At 40.0% G+C, this 19,199-nt stretch overlaps 1 protein-coding gene across 1 annotated transcript in view; it reads right to left on the bottom strand.

Annotated features, from left to right (window-relative positions):
- Nucleotides 1–19,199, bottom strand: part of ALK (ALK receptor tyrosine kinase) — a 309,488-nt gene that overhangs the window by 223,666 nt on the left and 66,623 nt on the right. The window contains exon 2 of the mRNA XM_050316451.1: nt 2,956–3,075. Within this exon, the coding sequence (XP_050172408.1) occupies nt 2,956–3,075 (120 nt within the window). The remainder of the gene's footprint in view (nt 1–2,955; nt 3,076–19,199) is intronic.

Genomic DNA, 19,199 nt, shown 5'->3' with positions numbered 1-19,199 from the left:
CCATCTCCTGTTTCCTAAATGGTCCAACATGGCAACGCTTATGCCTGTTATTCTCATGAAATGTGTTCTTCTTTCAACACAGAGTTTAAGTGGGTTGAACTGAATTTGATTTTTTTCTCCAGTCAGTAGCACTTTCCACAGTTGCCACTGTACCCTGCCAGGATTGTGCTCCAGGTCCAGTGCTGTTGGGCTGGCTCAGGGGGATGTAGAGGAAGGGGCAGAGAGAGGTATGTTAAGTGCATGAAAGTTTACAGGCCTAAAGGGGCACCTGTCGTTTGGAACCCCTGTTACAGAAGCTTAATAGATTTTATGCAGTGGACAATTGATTTCTTATACAAAACCTGTACAGAAGAGAAAATTAACAACGAACCAGGACAAGAAACGAAATATGTGGCTGAGTGCAGTTAATCATGTAATCCTCATGACAGAGATCCATCAGATGTGAAAATGGGAGATTAATACACTACCATAAGTCCACATATGCAGAATGCATTAAAAGTTTGTTCTAGCCACAGGAAACAGTCCGAGTGTACCTCATGAGAACAAAAAAATACACAGAAATTTGAAGATTTAAAGTCTCTTCCTGCTCCTCAGGTTGAATTCCCAGATAATTTTGACTTCACATCCATTTTTTCAGCTTTTATTTTCTGAAAGGTGGGTGGTTTTTGCATCTTTGAGATGACTGATGATTAATCAGTGCTTAGATGGAGACAAACCTAGAAACCTCTAGACAAAATGGAAAAAAAGTCTTTTGAATTCATCACTCAAGTATCCTGTTGTGCCACTGATTATCTTTTCGGATTGCTGTATATGGTTTCAAAGATATCATCAGGCACTGTCCCTGCCAGAACTACCAGAGGCAGTCTGTTAGAATTTTTAATTCTGAGCAAAAGAAAAGAGAACTTATTTTGGCAGAGGAAGAGGGATACTACATGTCAATTTACTCACTCTTTCAGTCAGAGATTTCTCCAATAGCAGAACATAGGGAACAGGTAATTAACACAACTAATATTACCTCACTCTAGCAATGTCAGCCAGTTAATAAGATGGGTCCCATCAGATGATTAGGCAAACAAAGTTTTGATAGAAGTTTTATTGAGCACTCTATAATCAGTCACGCTGGGAGAAGCGAGGAAAGCTTCTAACAGAAGAAGAAATCACTCCAGTACTAAAGGACTGCTGGGTTTTATTTCTTCTCATGATTTATTGTGATTTTGGATTAACCACCTAATCAGAAGGCAGGGATGTGTCCTGGGACAAGAGTACTCACTTAGAGCTTGGATGGTCTAACTCTGTCTTCTTCCTTGCTCTGCTGAGTCCCATGACCTTCACAGAGCCTCGTACATCCAGGGTCAATAATCAACTACTGAAAGGCACTGTCTACCCCTGTCATGCACATAGTTCTGGAATAGAAATCCAGATCCCTGGGAAGTTTACTGATAAACATTCATTAGATGCATATAAGCTGAAGGTGGTGTGCAGAGGAACAGAGGTTTTAAGAAGTGCCCTCTAAGTCTTGAGCTATGTTTACAGGCTCTACTCTACATATCCACATCAGTCCTCTGCATGTTGCAAACATGAAGTGGCAGGAGTGTTCCAGTCTGAAATGTGTGACTTTGGGGGCTAATGCTACCCCTTTAATTTAAAGGAGGTTCTGCAAACTTTTGTAAACATTAAATTGCAAGGCTAAAAATACCTCAAATTACCCCTCCTTATCTTTAAGATTCTCCAGTAGTTTCAAGGTGTATGCCCTGAATTACACCTACTGAGGGAGAAAACAGTTTAGACTTGTCCTGAGTGAAGATTGTATTTTGTGTAACACCTCATCAAATTCTTGCCTTTCCTTGCAAAACAGGTGGTTGGAATATGGTAGAATTTGGTCTCGTGCAACCAGCTAAAATCATCATAAATCATTTCTGCTTAGATGCAGTGCATTTATCTCCATGTGATGCTGTCAGATGGAATCAATGCATTTAAGTTTTTAGAACAAAGCCTTCCCTTGGAAAAGTATTACTGAGAAACTGAAAGAGTTTAGGAAGAAGTAATAAAGGGTAAATTAAAAATCATTCTTGCAACTTCTGAGAAAACCAAGTAAGGGAAAAAAGATTGTACTACTGTCGCTTCCAAAATGAAATTGGTGTGTCCTCATCATTCAAGCAGATACAACAGCTAGGAGCAGATATTGTATGCCAGTGGAAAGAATATATATTGCACACATAAAAGGCTGCAACATAAATTTGAAGAAATATGGGACTCCTTCATATAGGTAGGTCAAACTTTTCCCTCAAGCAGATAATTACAGGCTTGGGGTGAGTAAATCTTATTAGCCTCTCAGCACCTTATCTCCCCTCATGGAGACTGGTAGTAGATATATAGTAGATATATTCTACTTCAGTCACTTTCTGGATTGCATGTTAGATATTGCCTTATGCAGTCCAGTCCTAACTAGGACCATTGTACTTCACAGTGGAATGGCTATGGATAGCCCATAAACAGGTCATATCAGAGAACAGAAGAAAAGAGATTCCCAGATTTTGGAATGGGTGGGTGTTACAAAAGGAGATGGAATGCAAAAACTTCAGTACACAGCTCCTCTCTTTATGGTATCATTGGATTCCAACATACCACTCAAATGTTACAGTCTGGGACGTTGTTTTTGAGTGAGCAGGGCAGGCTGGGGCAGCCCAGGTCACCAGGCACCTCCTTAGAGATGGCAGTGACCAAGGTCACCTCAGGCAGGGCTGAAATGGGACTCGTGGGCCCATGGGTATGGTGGGGAAAGGCTCCAGGGGCAGCTGGTAAGGGACAGTAAGGCTTATTAGTGCCTCCAGATGCTGACAGTATGGATATTTTACCATGGATCATTTGACTTGTATTGTTTTACTCCGGTATTCTATCAACAACCTTAGGCAGTCAGTGACAGACTCTCGAGGATAACACATTCATGCTACTCACTGTGTCGTCCTCTATGGGAGAAGAAAGGGGACGTGTCTCTCATGACCCAGGTCAAGTTCCAAGCAGAGTAACCAGGAGGAAGAGAAGAGCTTCTTGATGGGTGATCCGAGGTGCTCAGACCTTTCATTAAAAAAAAAAAAATACATGAGAGAAAATCCCATTATGTATGCTGGTCCTGTTTGCATGCAACACATCAAGTGCAAAGATCTTGACTTTATAGACTGTATTCAATCAGCACTGATATTCAACTACTTCTTGACTGGTTCTTCATTCCTGAGAACCAACAGGGAGACAGGACACTAATTGCTTTACACTGCAAAATTATCATCACCCAGAAAAACTGTCAAGTTTCATCTCCCACTGATTTGAAGTTCTCTTTGACCTTTCAGTCCCCCAGTTTGTTTGGGTTTTTCATAAGTTTTGCTGGCATGAGGAGATCTTGCACATGGAACAGGCACACATGTACCCATCTTCTGTTCAACAACCCAATGCATCTCAAAGATGTTTTTGCTGATTCAAATACTACAGTGACCCAGAACAGGTGAAGTTCTGTACAAACCTGCACTAACTCTGCAAGACCATGACAATATTAGAGCTAATCAGAAACAGTATGTGAAATAACACACAAGACCAATGAGCAAAGTAGAATTCTGCAAGCTTTGAAAGTATAAATTTTGTCTGTGAATGTTCAAGTTGGATTTTCTGAAGATATCAGGATCCTGAGTATTCTGATCTCATTTTTTGAGGTTCTCAGGGGAAAGGTAGGATTTAACTTTGTAAAAATACAGGAAGCCAAAACTCGCATTTGGGAGCTTTGATGGATGGAAAAAATAAATCTCTGGATTTGTGATTTCTCACAAGCCACAAGGAATTTGGTTTTCAGAGAGAAAATAAGAAGTACACTTTTGATCTATTAACAAATATTTTTGTCAAGTAAGAACACTGCAGTTGCTTCCTTGCTAACTTTTCCTGTAACAATAGCAAAAAAAAAAAAATTGGTGATAACTCTCAAAAAAAGTTTGGAAAAACCTTCAGTAAAAATAGGCACTCACTAACTTAATAATTGATTCAGAGTGCTGATGAACTGTCCTGTTGGATAGATAAATAATAAAAGACATATTTAAGAGGATAATAGTAAGCAAGGTAAATGGCTGAAGACTTTGGGAAAACCCTGCTTTGATCTTGCAAAAGCTCTGCTTAGCCCTGCTTTCTAACTCCACTGAAAAAAACCTTGAAAATTTCAGAGGGACTTGTCAGAAGCTTAAATACCAAGTCTTAGTTGTATCCCATCTTGTTCTCAATGCAGTCTCACTTTTAGCACACTCTTGTAACTGAATAACTATAGCAAAACCAAGAGAAAAATAACCATTCTTATGTAAGAGCTGTAACTCTTGCTCATTGCTTAGAGCAGTGATTTTCAAGATAAAAATGAACTCCACACTGTATTGTAAAACATTCTTGAGTGGAAAAAAATTAATATCCATAATGGTTCAATTATACCTGGTCTCTACGCTAAGTTGTGGTGCAATAACTAAACACCCATTATTGTTGTCTGAAATACAGAGACACAGAAAATCAGGCCAGTGAGTTATGAGTGTAGGTAGTAAACCTAGTGTCCTGCCTTCAGCTGTCACTGATAGGTAACTATGGAATAATCTGTATACTGGCTTTTCCTTCCTAACATCAAAATGGTTGACACGTCTCTCAGTAGCCCCTGATAAAGCTGCTTGTGGCAAATAACGCCAGGTTTCATTATAACACTTATAACAGTAGATAAAAGCAGATTTTTTTCCCTACAAATGTGCTTCACTTTGATGCTAATATAAAATAATCAATAAAATAAGAATATTAATAAAAAATGAGCTCCTGAATTAATCTGGTTTTCAAAGTCATGGGTGTTTTGCCTGATGTGAGAGGTCTGACCAGTATCAATATCTCTGTTATAAAACACCTGTACCCAGTGGTTCTCCAAAACAGGGAATCAAGGGTGCCCACCTTCAGCCCCAGCTAAGTGGAAATGTTCCCTCTAATGTCAACATGTGCAGTAAATTCAGATGAAAAATAAAATTGGACATCTGAGCAGAGAAGACAAGGCAGTCCAGGCACATGAACCTCCCCTCTATCAGCAGCAAGAGGTGAATAAGAGATAACAAAAAATTGGAAGTTTTTCTCAATTTTTAAAGAACAGTATGGATTCAGTTCAATTCACTTTAACCTAATAACTTTTTTTTTTTTTCATATTCTTTAGGATTAATTTTGGAACTTCATCTCAGATGATTTGCTTGGGCTATTGGTCCGAACTCGAAGACAAGAAGATTGTATCAGGAGTTATGAATCTTTCCCAATTAAGTTATCTTCAGAGAAAGATGCTGGGTAAAAGGTTTTTGTATAGCCAAGAGGCTACTCTTCACAGTGAGGAATGATTTGATTTCAGAGTGAGCTATGGGTTAGGAAAAGGAGAAACCTTCCCTCTTCCCCCTCCAGGGCATTTTATGTCCAGAAAGGTAATAACAGAAGACTGTTTCAGCTAAATAAATGCTTCTTGTGCAACAAGGGTAATGCAAAAGTAGACCACACTCTAGCCATTTTACAAAATAAAGGGGTTTTCCCCTCTTCAAAACAATTTAATTTAAGCCAGAAGGCACTGAGAAAATTTGTCTCTTTCTTTTTAAGTATGCTAACCTCCCATTCCAGTTGTTAGTACCACGGTACTCTGTCACTTGTCAAAAGTAACCCTAACCTTTAAAAAAATTAATGGATTAGCAACTGAAAGCTGACAACTCCATTTTTGGTAGACAGAAGTATGGCAAGGTACAACAGAGGTTTCTTTTATATTCCTGCCTAAAGACATATGCAGGGCCAAATCCTGACTGAAGGTGCTCCATCACAGAAAGAAACATGCACCTGAAGAGAACATATGACATTTCTGTTTTTTAAACTTGTGCAAAGGAATCTCCTTAGGGGATAGGAAATTCATTCAGCTCACCAAGAGTTTCAGTAAAAAAAAAAAAAATAGAAAATGGCTCATGTGTACGAAAGTCAAGCCTCAAGGCTACAAATTCATTAAATAAAATATTTATGTATTATTTTAATGAAAAATACCTCTTTAATGGAACAATGTGTTCACATAAAAGTGGAACAACAAAAAAGCTTTTTCCTTGGGTAATTTTTAAACAAACAGGATTTCCTCCCTTTTTTTGGTTTTTTTTTCTGAAAGAAGGAGGAAACATCCTCAGCAACTAACATACATAGTTTTCTAAAGTTCCACTCAGTGTAGAAATGTAAAGGAATTTTTACCAAAACACCCAAGCCTTCCTTAATGAAAAAACACACTTACAAGTAACTGAATAGTGCTTGTTACTACCTTTGGATATTGCTTCCTTACTCAGCTTTCTCACTGTGCTGAGCTGTATTAATTACAGTTTCTTAGTGGTAAATCTGAGGTGACAAACCAGCATGTACCTGCCCTCTAGATTTCAGAGTTGCAACAGATGTGTATGAAACTCAGTTCAACACCTACTTTCAGCTATATTTGCATCTTAAAAAAAAATCTCAAAATCATTCATGTTTGTGTAAAAATCATTAGTCAGCTTTAGTAGTATTTGTGGCTCTGATTTATAACAGCAATCAACAGAGTCATTATTAGCAATTATTACAATAACGTGCTTAGAAACAGCCGCCATTAAGATCTGGATTTTCCAATCTCTGGAAAAGCCTGACATTTCAGAAAAGGTTATTCCAGTACTAAGTAAAAGGTGCAATTTCCCACAGAAGGATATTACGCCATAAAGACCTGGATTTTCCAGTCTCTGGGAAAGCCTGACATTTCAGAAAAGGTTATTCCAGTTCTAAGTAAAAGGTAGCAATTTTCCACAGAAAGAATATTACACAGTTATCTTTCCCCTATTAAGAAAAGGAAGGACTAAACTACTCAGAACCAAGGCAACTTTATTTCATTAAAACAAAAAAATCTTACAGAGAGCTGACTGCCCCAGGTAAGGAAACCTCTGTAGACTTCTCCTAAGAACCAGAGACAGGCCAAGGACATCCTAGAGAAGAGGCAGATGCAACACTGCAGGACCCTGAAGCTGAGCAACTCCATCTTGCAAAAGAGGACTCAAGACCTTGTCATTTAAGAAGCCCTGCCTGGCTATGACCAGGAAGGTGTTCGGGCTTGCTGCTGTCTATCTGAAAGTGAAAACTCCACAGGTCCTTGATAAAGGATTGCTGATCTCCCAGCTCTACAGAAGTTCTTAGTTTCATTTTTTTGAGAGGGTGAAGGTATGCAAACTGAAGGGAAAAGATTGCCTGAGAATTCCCTCTCAAATTCCCAACTGATCCTCACAATCACACTAGCAGTACTCACACCACCTCTAAGAAGCTTTCATTTTTCCCCTTCCCATCTTCAGACATATACAGTCATCCATGAAAGTGCAAAACACACATTACATCAAGGTGACCAAGCAGCACCAAAAACAACAAATAGCCCAAGTAAAAGCTTTGTGAATAATCCATAGACTCATCTATGCTCACACAAATCATTGTCTCAATGACATTCAGAAGCAAAATTCAAATTCTGTTTACGGTCTAGCTGGAGAACAAGGCAAAGGACAAGCTCATTCCATGCAGTTTCTTGCTCTGAACAGGTGGTGAGCTTTACTTTCACTAATGGGTGGATGTACTCCAGAGTTTCTTTTCACAGACCTTTTCTACAGTACAAAAATGTTCACTGACAGTCTGTCAGGTTTATCTTTTTCAGTTAAAAAATATATTTAATAATGCATTACGTTACAATGATTTTATGTCATATTGAAAGCCTGAAGAGCGCAAATAAACGATAGTATGTGTGCGTCACAGAAACTGTGTCGGATTGCTGCAGAGAAGAAATTTGCATTTGGTGGGCTGTAGCAGACCTGTGGATAGTGAATTCAGTCAGACATACTCCATGAGGCATAGAAGTGATCAACAACGCTGACGGCAGATGCTTGATGAGTAAATTTGGGAATAGCATACACTTCTTGTACATGAAGCATGTGTCACTGATAAAACTGTATTTAACTCATCGACTGAGTTATCCTTCTGGCCTGAATTATTTTTTTTTCCCTTCATAAGGCTTATTTAGAATTTTCTTTCAACCCCTTTTTGTTAGTCATGTATTTTTTCCCATCTCCTTTTCACAGGGAATATTAACTTTGGATTGAAAAAACCCAAATGCCTCAAAACTGATTAATTCAATCAGCAAATAGCCCCTGACTAGGAGCATGAACCTCTGTTGTACCTTGCCTTCTATTGACTAGGCAGTTCCTTTACCACCACATCCCATGAACATTAATTGATGCAAGGAGACTCTGTGCAAAGTTTGGGAAATACGGTCTGATCAGTGGACCTTGGCTCTAGAGGTAGAAGAGCAGGGAACACCCAAATTGCAATTTGATCAAGGCATTGCAATAAGGAAATATTAACAAAGTATGACTTGTTGCTGCTCATTACAGGAAAATAAATAATCCACATTTTCCAATAGAAAGAGCATTAGAAAACCCAATTAAAATGACGATGCTTATAATATCTAATATAGAAATGAATATTAAATACACTGCCATCTAGAGTATACTACTGTATCTCAGGTGCTGTGAAGCTGCTGAAGACTTGCCCAGTAAGACACCACCAAATGGCAATGAATCACTCATAAAGAGCTCAGGGCCTCAATTACAGACCAGATTAGGAATGGTTAAACGTTGTTACTCATCTGTGTACACACAAGATACCTTTAAAAAAAAATCCAACAGCAGACTGATTTTGGCTGCAATAATCTTTTACAGCACAATTAAGCACCTCTGTGGGCAACAAAGAGAAAACAAAGGACTGAGTGTTAGTAATTGAACTGCCCTCAGCCTCTGGTTCATCCCCTCAAAAGTGGAGGCTGCCAGCAGTACGGCTTGAAGGGATGTGCTTCTCCTGCCTGCCTAGCCTGCAGCTTTGCCAAACAGAGGGAAAAAGCCCTTCAGTGGCAAAGCTCCGTGTACAAACACATTTTGGATGTTTGTGCTTAGCTTTTAGACATTTTAGGGTCACAACTGGAACAGAAGCGTTCGGGTAGTGATTTTGTGGGGCTGAGGTACTTCAATACATGGCAATACTTGTCCTTGTCTTTGGACTGAAAAGTGCATCTGAATCTCTGACCAGATATGTGGTGAAAACCAGAAGCCATTATGTTTAGCTGATTCCTGATCACTACACCAGTATATTTGCTCTACCAGTATGATTCTCATCTTTAAAACTGGGGTCCTGATGCCACGTATTCCCAAAGTCCATCTATTTGCATGTCTTGGATCACTCCTCTGCATGTACCTTCCTCCAGCCTGTACCCAGTAACATAACCTCTAGAACCATAGTGGCCAGACTTTCAAGGAAAATAAATACTTGTTTTGACAGTGTTTCAATAATGCATTAAACATACTGACTTCAAACCATTTAGTGCCTTTACCTGGGAATTCTGCATAGGTACACATACACACCTGGTTCCACTCTCCCTTAAGATCTGCACACTTCCTACGCAGTTTTTAGTAGTGGGATTAAACAAACAGAAACAAGCTTAGAAACAACCTCTTACTCTTTATGCACTTAAAATCCTCTTTTGTGCAATACTGACTGTGAACTAAACCACAATGCATACACAGACTCACACTACTAAGCAGTTATCACTTTAACACAGTTGCACAGATTTAGATACTCAGACCCTGCAAATTTTAATACAAGCTCATATTTTTCTCAACATCTGCCTTTTGATCTGTCTTGTGCTTTAAGGTGTGGCATTCAATGCTCACTTATTTTTATCTCTATTTTTGTCAGTGAATAAAAACACATTTTTATGTTTAATTCTTGAGCATTTAAATGATGTGGAAATTAATATTTGAAGGTTTCTGTGCATATCTGAACCTCTGTGTTCTGCAGGAGTCTTTTCACCCTCAGAGCAGGCAGCCTGATCACCTTTCAAAGACTTTTTTGATCAGGATGAAAATGGTGGTAACTCACTTCTCCTCCCACACTTTCATGACATGTCAGCACCTCTGTATCTGGAGACACTTGTAACAAAGTTTAGGAAACAATTTTTTTCTTTCATATGCAGTAACTAAATGCCTCCCTTCCCACTCAAAGCCATCGACAGTCACACATGACCTGAGCATTTAAAACCCTTTCTTCCACTGCACTGCAGCACTGAGCCTGAATGGGAAGTGGAGAGGAAACACGGTCCACTTTCACACAGCTATTGCATATCAGAGGGAAAAGCAAACCTTTTTCTTATGGTTCCTCATACAGACACATGACAACTTAAAGGTCAGAGTTTAGCCTGAGTTAATTTGAAAAGTGTCTTTGCTTCAGCTGATTTATGCAGGTTTACCCAGGAACCCTCATTCCCTATATCCCATAATACTGCTACATATCTCTCTTTCTTTGTGAAAAAATCTTCTTTGGGCATGTGCACCATCCTTCCTCCTCAAAGAGTATGGGGCAATGTCCAGAACATTCTCATCCACCACCTGGCATGAGCCCTCCTTACGTACAAGCTGGCCTTGTTTTGCTGCCTGGAACCATTCATCACTTCCAGCTTCAAATGGTAGCCAGCAAATGGTTATTTGGGAGAAAGCAACAGCAGTGGCATAAGTCAGCCTTATTTTTTCCTTGTTATTATCATTATTACTATTATTGCATCTGTGAAAGGAGGGAAATTCTATTGCTTACTGCATAAGTGCAGGTGAAAGTCATGCTGGCAGAAGGCTCAACAATTGACTCCTTGGCTCCACATACAGAAATACAAATCCAGGGGCTTTTTTTTTTTTTTTTTTTGAATCAACCATCCTTACCCATTCACATTTAAAATAACCCACAAGCAAAGTAAATGAAATACAGGAACTTCAGGTAAAACCTGGATACTTCCTATACAAAAGAGGCAGAAATTCTGAAGTGATGACTCCCATAGAAATTGTGCCTCCGCTGTTCCATGCAGACAGAGAGAACACTTTCAGAAAGGCCACTGCAGCTGCACAGTCTTTGTTCACCTTTAAGAGACAAAATAATTCTGAAATCTTGTAATCCGAAGACAGCATTTTAGAAGAGGAAACTTTTTAAATATGCCTACCATACCAAAACATAAAATGAATGCTCAGAGGAATCAGATGAAGCCCTACATGTGCACAACAGACACAAACTGTGAAGAAGAGACAGTTATGAATTTCCTGCCATTTTTACGGCTAAACCCCTTTAATTGCTGCATTAGGCATTTATGTTAAGATACAGTGTTGCAGAATAGCAACAAAAGTTCAGGGTGTTTTGGTACCAGAGAAAATATGAGACATTTGTTAGTGGTAGGCAAGCTGCATTATTTCTAGAAATAGCAAAAGGGTGCGATGACTATTTCAATCTAAAACACAGCTGTCTTGGCAGGAACAATAAAAACTACTTCATATTCCCTTTACTGGGAAAGATGCCAATGTGCTTATATTGTCTATTTTCACCGCAGCATTTAATTTCACTTAAGGTAAAGGACAGCATCTCTGACTACAACTGTGGGGTATTTAGATATGAAAGTACTTCTCAAGGAAGTGCTGCCGAAATGAAGGTCGTAAAGCACCTGAGCAAGGCATGAGAAACCCCTGTCTTGCCTCAGATAGACACCTCTGCGTTAACTATGAGTAGACTGTAAAAGGGAAATTGCTTGTCATTCTGTTTTTCAGGTGCAAAATTAAAATAAGCAGTATCTCTGGAGACATCCCAAGTTCTTTAGGACATTTGGGGTTTCTTGGCACAACTTAACTCTGTATAGCTGCTTTCCAAAGATCTTAACTGTTAGCTAATCCACAGCATTCACGTAAGAGAGGTGAGAGACGCTGGAAAGCAGCACATGCCACCAGACACCTCTATCCTCTGCTGGATGGCACCAGAGCAGTTCAATTATGTGATACAAAGGGTGGTGCTCCAGCTCCACGTAAGACCTTGTTTGGAGGGCAGGATAGCCCAGATTCTCTCTGGTAATGCAAACTGCACTTCTGTGAAGTCCTACTTGGACTTGTATTTGACTTCTGATATAAAGACAATCACCCAAATACTAAAAAAGACACAGTCTAAGGTGAGTAGGAAGAGACAGGTTATTATCATCTGCCTATCACACAGATGAGGATCTTTCTGGTTTCTCTTTTACATATTCCTACATACTGCTGCAGCCTTTCTCAGATGTGGAAAAAATAGTGAGATGGATTGGTCTGAAAAGCTGGCCCATAAGGACCTGTAAAGCAATGAGTAGAAGGCATGAAACATATGGAAAAAAATAGACATAAGAATTATATATCTCTTATGTGTAAGGTTACTAATGAACCATGGGATTAAACAACCTGCTCAAATCACACCTTGTGAAACAGTAGCAAAGTTTAGAAAAGAAAACAACTTTTACTGTTTCCTTCTTCCCAGGCTTCTAGTAGTCCAGCCCTGTCTCTGCCAAACTGCTTTACTCTATATTGCGAAAGTGAAATTCAGAGCATTTGGAAAAAAGCCAATGTGAAGATGGGACTGTAATCTACACAAAAATAAAAGAAAATAGCCTTGCAGAAATATCTAGAAGGACAGTAAGACACTTTATGCTGATTTTTGATTTTCCCCAAGTTTATGTCTACCTAAATGCTTTCCTGCAACCGAGAAATATCTTTGCTTTTCTTCCCTCCAGAACCTGCACTGTTCAAATAAGAATTTCCCCAAGTGATTACCAAAAGGCCTGTAAGAGAAATGATTACAAATGGCTGAGTTAACTGCCATGGACGGCCTCATCAGTCATCATAATGCGATCTCAGCACAAGGCTCATCAGGACAGGTAACTTGTCATGACAGATGACACCTCTTTAAGAAGACTTCCTCACATGGCTTTTCCCCAGGAAAGTCTCCTGGGATAAGGTACTTGCAAATAGTGGTCCTTAAGCAATAATCAAGAAGGAATCATCACCAGCTGCCTTCATAAGCTGCTTCAGGGATAGGGTTTGTTGGGGTTTTGGTATTTTTTTAGTTTTACTGTTTGTTTTTTATCTGTGTGCACATCTTGAAATCAAAATACTTTCAGCAATTGCTCTAAAGGTGAATTTAGAGATGATGATAAGAGAGAAAAATTAAGAGGATTGAAAAGGCTGAGACAGCACTGCTAGCCTTAAGCTACTCTTCCACTCCCGGGCCAAAATGCTGTAAAACAATTTGTAATCTATGCCTCATTTTCCTCATCTAGAAAAGGAAGAGTAAATACTCTATTGTACGTCTGCTATGGAAACTGCTAAGTTGAATTTTTTTTGAGTTATACAGCACCTTCTGTAATGAACTAACTACTAACACCCATTATAAATGAAGATCATAGACGCTGTTTTATCAACTGGATCTTGAGATCTAATTCCATTCCCACCTCTTCTTCTTTGCAATGGGATCTAAGATAACTTGTGCAGTTTCTCCTTTGCCTTTTTATTCTGGTACTAAAATGGAAGTAATGATGCTCACCGGGCCTGGGAATCCTTGAATAAAAAGCAGTAGATCTTTTTATGAACAAATGTCTAAGCAGGGTTTCAAAATATAATTTCCCTTAAGCTGTCCTGCTTCTCACACACAGAGTTTTTACAATGGCAACGGTAAAAAGCTTGTTTAAGAAGAACAGTTGGCTTCCTAATAACACACTTCTCTGTCACAGTGAAGAGGCAAACTATTTGCAGTGAACAGTTTGCTTCTGAAATTTGGCACTTGTTGGCTGGTAGCAAATTGTTCATGGGCAGAATGCAGTTGATGAATACTTTGAAATTACTCAAATATTTACTGGGAACAGATTTCAGCCCTTGGGGTTTTTTGTTTGTTTGCTTTGTGTGGTACTCCAGTTATGCACCAGTTGGTCTTTCAAATGCCCGTGGCACACAACAGGTGCTGGATCCAAGCAGCAATATGAATTTCTGCTTTGCAGGAAATACTATGATTTTTCTTTCTTTTCATTCCACACCTTGGAATTACCAAGAATAAACCTGAAGTTTCCTGGAAATAAAATCTTTTATAGAAAAACAGCTGGGGAGCAAATGCTTCTGTGTAAAGGAATTAAAATTAAAGTGTTTCATGTTAATTTCTCAGTAAAGTATATTATAGTGTAGTTGCAAATGAAGTAAATTAACGAAATCCTTCATCATAGTAAGGTCAAAATATTTCATTTTGATTTTCTCCCAGACTGAAAAAGACCCTGGCATTTTGTGTAAATTGATATTCCCATCGGAAATCTAGTTTTCAAAATTATATTTCTCGATGGAAAATCTGCCATTAGAAAACAACTTAAGTAATTCTAATTCTTATGCATTTGACATGACATGAGTTTGCTGTGCTGCTGCCAGAACATCTCTCTGAGAGTCCCCTGACAGGGATCTTGAACTGGAGAAGCCACGCAGAAAAACACTCATGGAGAGTCAACAAGGTCTTTTAGAAAATTTAGTAAAGAGCAAAACAGAATGAGCATAGCTATGGTGAGCTCAAAAAAAATCTCTATTTACAATAAACTTCAGACAAATATTTATTTTTGTTGACAGAGAGGGAGCTGCATGACAGAGACAGTGCAACGCACTATGGGAATTATGACAACAGACTGAATCCCCACCAGAACGATGCACTGCTGCTTATATCCATACCCTTCTTCAATAACACTGTCAGGCAGTTTCAGGATGGAAAACAGACACTGTCCTTCCCTTTGCAGAAAAAAATATACTGGCTTTTCTGTTTACAAGCCTGTAGTCCTAGTTGCACCTGTGGCGGTCTTACAGTGCAAGCAGCTGATCCAGCACTGGAGGTATGAAGCTGAACTGGCATGTATGGAGCTGCAGGGAGCCACTCTAAGTTTCAATCCCATCTGGGAGGCAAGAGCATTCAGGCTTTTCATAATTTCTGGTTTTGATTTGGAATAAGTCTTCTGAGAAACATCAGTTTCACAACCTACTTCAGAGGCCTGCCCATCCTTCTGTCAATGACAGTATTAGCAAGGACAGAAAGTATACAGTGAGGATTTGTGGTATTTTAAAAATTCTTGTCATATGGCTTAGCAGGTAGAAATAAACAACAGTGAGTATCACTTTAGCAGCCAGCCCTCCAGAATTCATTAATGAACTGATCAGTCATTACCCAGGACTACAGTTTGTTAAATTATGGGAAACTATAAAATTAGCTTAAGAGTAAAGTACTTTAAATAACTTGTTATTCAAAACTGTTGTAGCAAGTTATCTTGCATTAGGAGATTTGCTGCATGCCACAGTGCTGTCTCAGAGCATCCTCCCCTCTCTAATCTGCATGATCTGGAGATGACTGTATGGGCTCTAGACATGAAATGAAACTGCCCTGCACTGCACATGACAAAAGGCATCCCAGATTCTACCCACTTAGATCACGTTGCTGGTATTTAAGTCATGTACCTGTATTTCTCTCTAAGCAAATAGCACTTTGTGAAGATAAGCAGCCTTCTTTCCATCTCATATACTAAAAGAAATCCAGGCAAAAAGAAAAACAGGGAACATGCCTTTTTTCCATGATAACTTTATCTCAGTAAAGTTCAGCAGACTGTCTTAAGTCTGTAAAGACAACTGCAGCAGGTAATAGAGAAAGAGATCAGCATCCTACAGATGCATTGCAACCTGCAAAGTGAGAGTATGAATAATTTGACAAAGTTTCTGAATTATACTCAGATGACCAGAAGATGCAAAAGAACAGAGCATGGTAAGGGGATTTTTACCACCAGATCACTAACTTCACCTCCTGGCCCCACAGCTCAAATAAACTTAGTAATCAGTGTCCTGTTTTCTTGGGGATACTTGTCTCACATATTTTAATACTGAGGACCCCCAGCCAGGTCGTCCTCAGTAGTTATCTGTCTCCCCTTAGATGTCCCTAAGCCATTATGTCTTCCTGCTCATTGATGTCATTCTTCTGGGCTGCTAGAAGCAATCTTCAGGAATTGGGTATATCTGCTTCAGTTTTGCCTTATTTCTTCGTCTCCCTTCATCTACTCAAGTAAAGTAGGAGGGAGAGGCTCTCTCCTTGTCCACTTTTTTTTGTATCCCTACTCCTGACCCATGACTGAGCACAGGAGGCATAGGATTCCCCTGTCATTGAAAGGGAACTACTTTCTTGGCTCCCAGAGCTGGTACCAGAGACAGCACTGGCTCTGAGGGGAGGTCTTCCCTGGCATTTTACAGCCAGGTGCCTCTCACCAGGGTGAAGATTGCTCTGCAGCACCTAAAGGACACAGAAGGGATGGTAGGGTATAGGAGCAGACTGATTCTCACTGTGAGGGGCTGAGTATGTTCTTCTGTGGGTGAAACCTGCCTCTGTCCAATGCTAGAAGAGCTTTCTATTAGTAGCCCCCACCTCAGATGCTTGTGCTCCTTAAGCACCCACAATCTAATATTTATCAGGTAAATAGTGCTAGCTTGCCCGGTCTGGCCTTATTACATTTCTAAAAATAGTAATTAACCTGTTTTTCTGCTCCTTGCTATCTCTGGAGTACACCTGCTTACACAAGGTTGATCAGAATCCAGCTCACTACTTACAGGAATTAACATCATTATCTCCTTGCACAGACTGCCTGAGCTGCAAATTCACTTCCCCAGCTCTAAGTCTTAATCTGATGGTAGTTCTTCTGGTTTCTGACCATTACATCCTGGGTTGCATGTGGGAACATCAAGAACTTACCCTCCTTCCTCATAGTTCCCTATTATGAAATGGAGCCTGTCCTGCTTCTCAGGGCACTGGCCTCTGTGTCTCCAGCAGCACCTAACCTGCCATTTCCATGATGAAATTCCATTTCCAGCTAGAGCTGGAAGCTTCCTACACTGCATCCACTAAAAGTGAAACTAAGTCAAACCCCTTCAGTCAAACCCTCCCAAATGTTGAAGTATGCAATATCAAAATCCAGACTGCAACCCTGGCTTGGAGGGATCATCTCACATTCAGTAACTGCAGAGTACAATGGCAATTCTGTTGTAGTCTAAAAAAGGTTTTATTGCAGACTTATCACCATTGACAGGTGAATCACAGTGCTATAATCAAAATTCAAACTTCAAATAGACTTTAAAGTCTATTTTTGTGAAACTTTGACACTGGACAATCAGAACTGATATGGAATGATTGCTCAGAATTTCATCTAAACTTAAGATAATCTGGCTTTTTTTTTTTTTTTTTCTCCTTTTTTTCCCCTTAACTTTGTTCCTCTCTTTTCTAGGCAATGCTACATTTCCAGTAATACAGATTCAATCTCTATTTTTATCAGCCATAGAAACAGGTCAGAGTGCTGCAAGCACACAGGTTCTCCTCTCTTCTTCCACCCAGGTTTTGGAGGTCAATTGCTGCCTTAACTAATTTGAATGAGACTCCCCATCTTTTTCTACTGCACAGGAATCAGCTGTGTAAAAATATTATAATGGGACTTTATATTTTTGCAGGAACAGTACTCAGATGGGCAATGAAAAATGCAATCATTTCCTAACCTTCAAAGGCATCATAGAGTCAGAGTTCAGCTGGGTTTCTTCTGTCCTTGTATAGTGCACATAGTAAAAACCCCCTGTAAACTGAACTAATAGTCTCAGTAAAACCAGTGCAGTCCCAGTGCTTTCAGTGGTCAGGATAGGTTATTCACCAGAAGCTTGGTTAACGGGACCCTCATCGCCCACACAGAAGTAGCTCTGCAGCGTTTAACATCCTGCTTTGCAGAGACTGCTGAGCTTTTTGGACTGGAAGTCAGCTTGAAGAAAACAGAAGTTTTCTATCAGCCTGCACCTCAGGAAGTCTCCCATCATCCCCATATCACCATTGGTGAAACAGAACTCAAATCAGTCCAGCAGTTTAATTACCTGAGAAGCATCATCTCCTCAGATGGTAAGATTGATGCAGAAATAGACAACAGGTTAGCAAAGGCATACAGAGCCTTCGGTAAACTCCATAAAAGAGCGTGGCAAAACAAACACTTGAAGAAAAGTACTAAGATCAGCGTTTACAGAGCCACTGTACTGTCTACTCTTTTATATGGGTCCGAATCATGGGTCATTTACCGGCACCACTTGCGTCTCTTAGAACGCTTCCATCAGCGCTGCCTCCGTACAATCCTAAACATCCACTGGACTGACTACTGTGACCAACACGTCTGTCCTTGAACAGGCAGCAATCACGAGCATTGAGGCCATGCTGCTGAGAACACAGCTGTGCTGGGCAGGGCACGTCTCCAGGATGCAGGACTACCGCCTCCCTAAGATTGGGCTCTATGGGGAACTTGCCAGTGGCTACCGCAAGAGAGGAGCCCCGAAGAGAAGGTACAAGGACTCCCTGAAACAATCCCTCAGCCTTGGCTATATTCATCATCACCATTGGTCTACCCTGGCCTCCAATGGTGAGGCCTGGAGACACACCATCTATAACGCTGCTGCTGCTTTTGAGAACACACGCAGGATCACTCTCGAGGAGAAAAGACAACACAGAAAGAATCGCGTCTCGTCGATATCACCCGAGGAGTCTTTCTGCTGTGCCTTCTGCAACCGGACTTGTCTATCTCGCACTGGCCTCTTTAGCCATCAGCGTGCTTGTAGCAAGCGTGGGTAGAGCCCTTCTCAAATCTTCGTTCGTGAAGCCTAGCCATGATGATGGTTAACAGAACCATTATTGACAGCACTCGGTTGCCCGAGAGCCTCTGTGCTGTGCCAGCCATTATTTTCAGTGGATATAGTATGGAAAGGTGAAGATTCCAGCTTGCTCAAAGCTCAGTTGGTTCTGCAATGCTAATAGAAGTAAAAAGCAATAAAACTCATCATGTTGTCAGTAGCAGATTTTGTATGTGTCTCAATGTTCATGGGGAGTTACTCCATTGATTAAATAAAGACCTTTTTTGAATAGTCATTCTCTAGAGTAGAATAGCTTTTTAAGATAGGTAGTGAATTACATTCGTTTGGGGAGTTCATCAGGATGCTGTGGCATTTACAATTTCAGCATACTCCAGTCCTGCAGTAAGAGCTAAATATCGTCTAACACCTGCCTGTAAGGTTGGTTTGAAGTAGAAGCAAAATTCAGCTACTATGGGCTCAAAAGGAAAAGATTGTGCTAATATGTAAAGCTCCCACGCACTGGCTAAGCATCAAGGACATCCTTTACCAAAGAAATACAAGAAAAGCCTCTGTGTAGTTTAAGAATTACCTCTACCAGCATCTTACTAGTGGCTG

This window comes from Myiozetetes cayanensis, unplaced genomic scaffold, assembly GCF_022539395.1.
Source record: "Myiozetetes cayanensis isolate MyiCay16 unplaced genomic scaffold, myiCay2020 scf2-11, whole genome shotgun sequence".
Lineage (NCBI taxonomy): Eukaryota > Metazoa > Chordata > Aves > Passeriformes > Tyrannidae > Myiozetetes > Myiozetetes cayanensis.
Note: the sequence above shows the minus strand (reverse complement) of the source record. Positions and strands in the feature narration are given on the sequence as shown.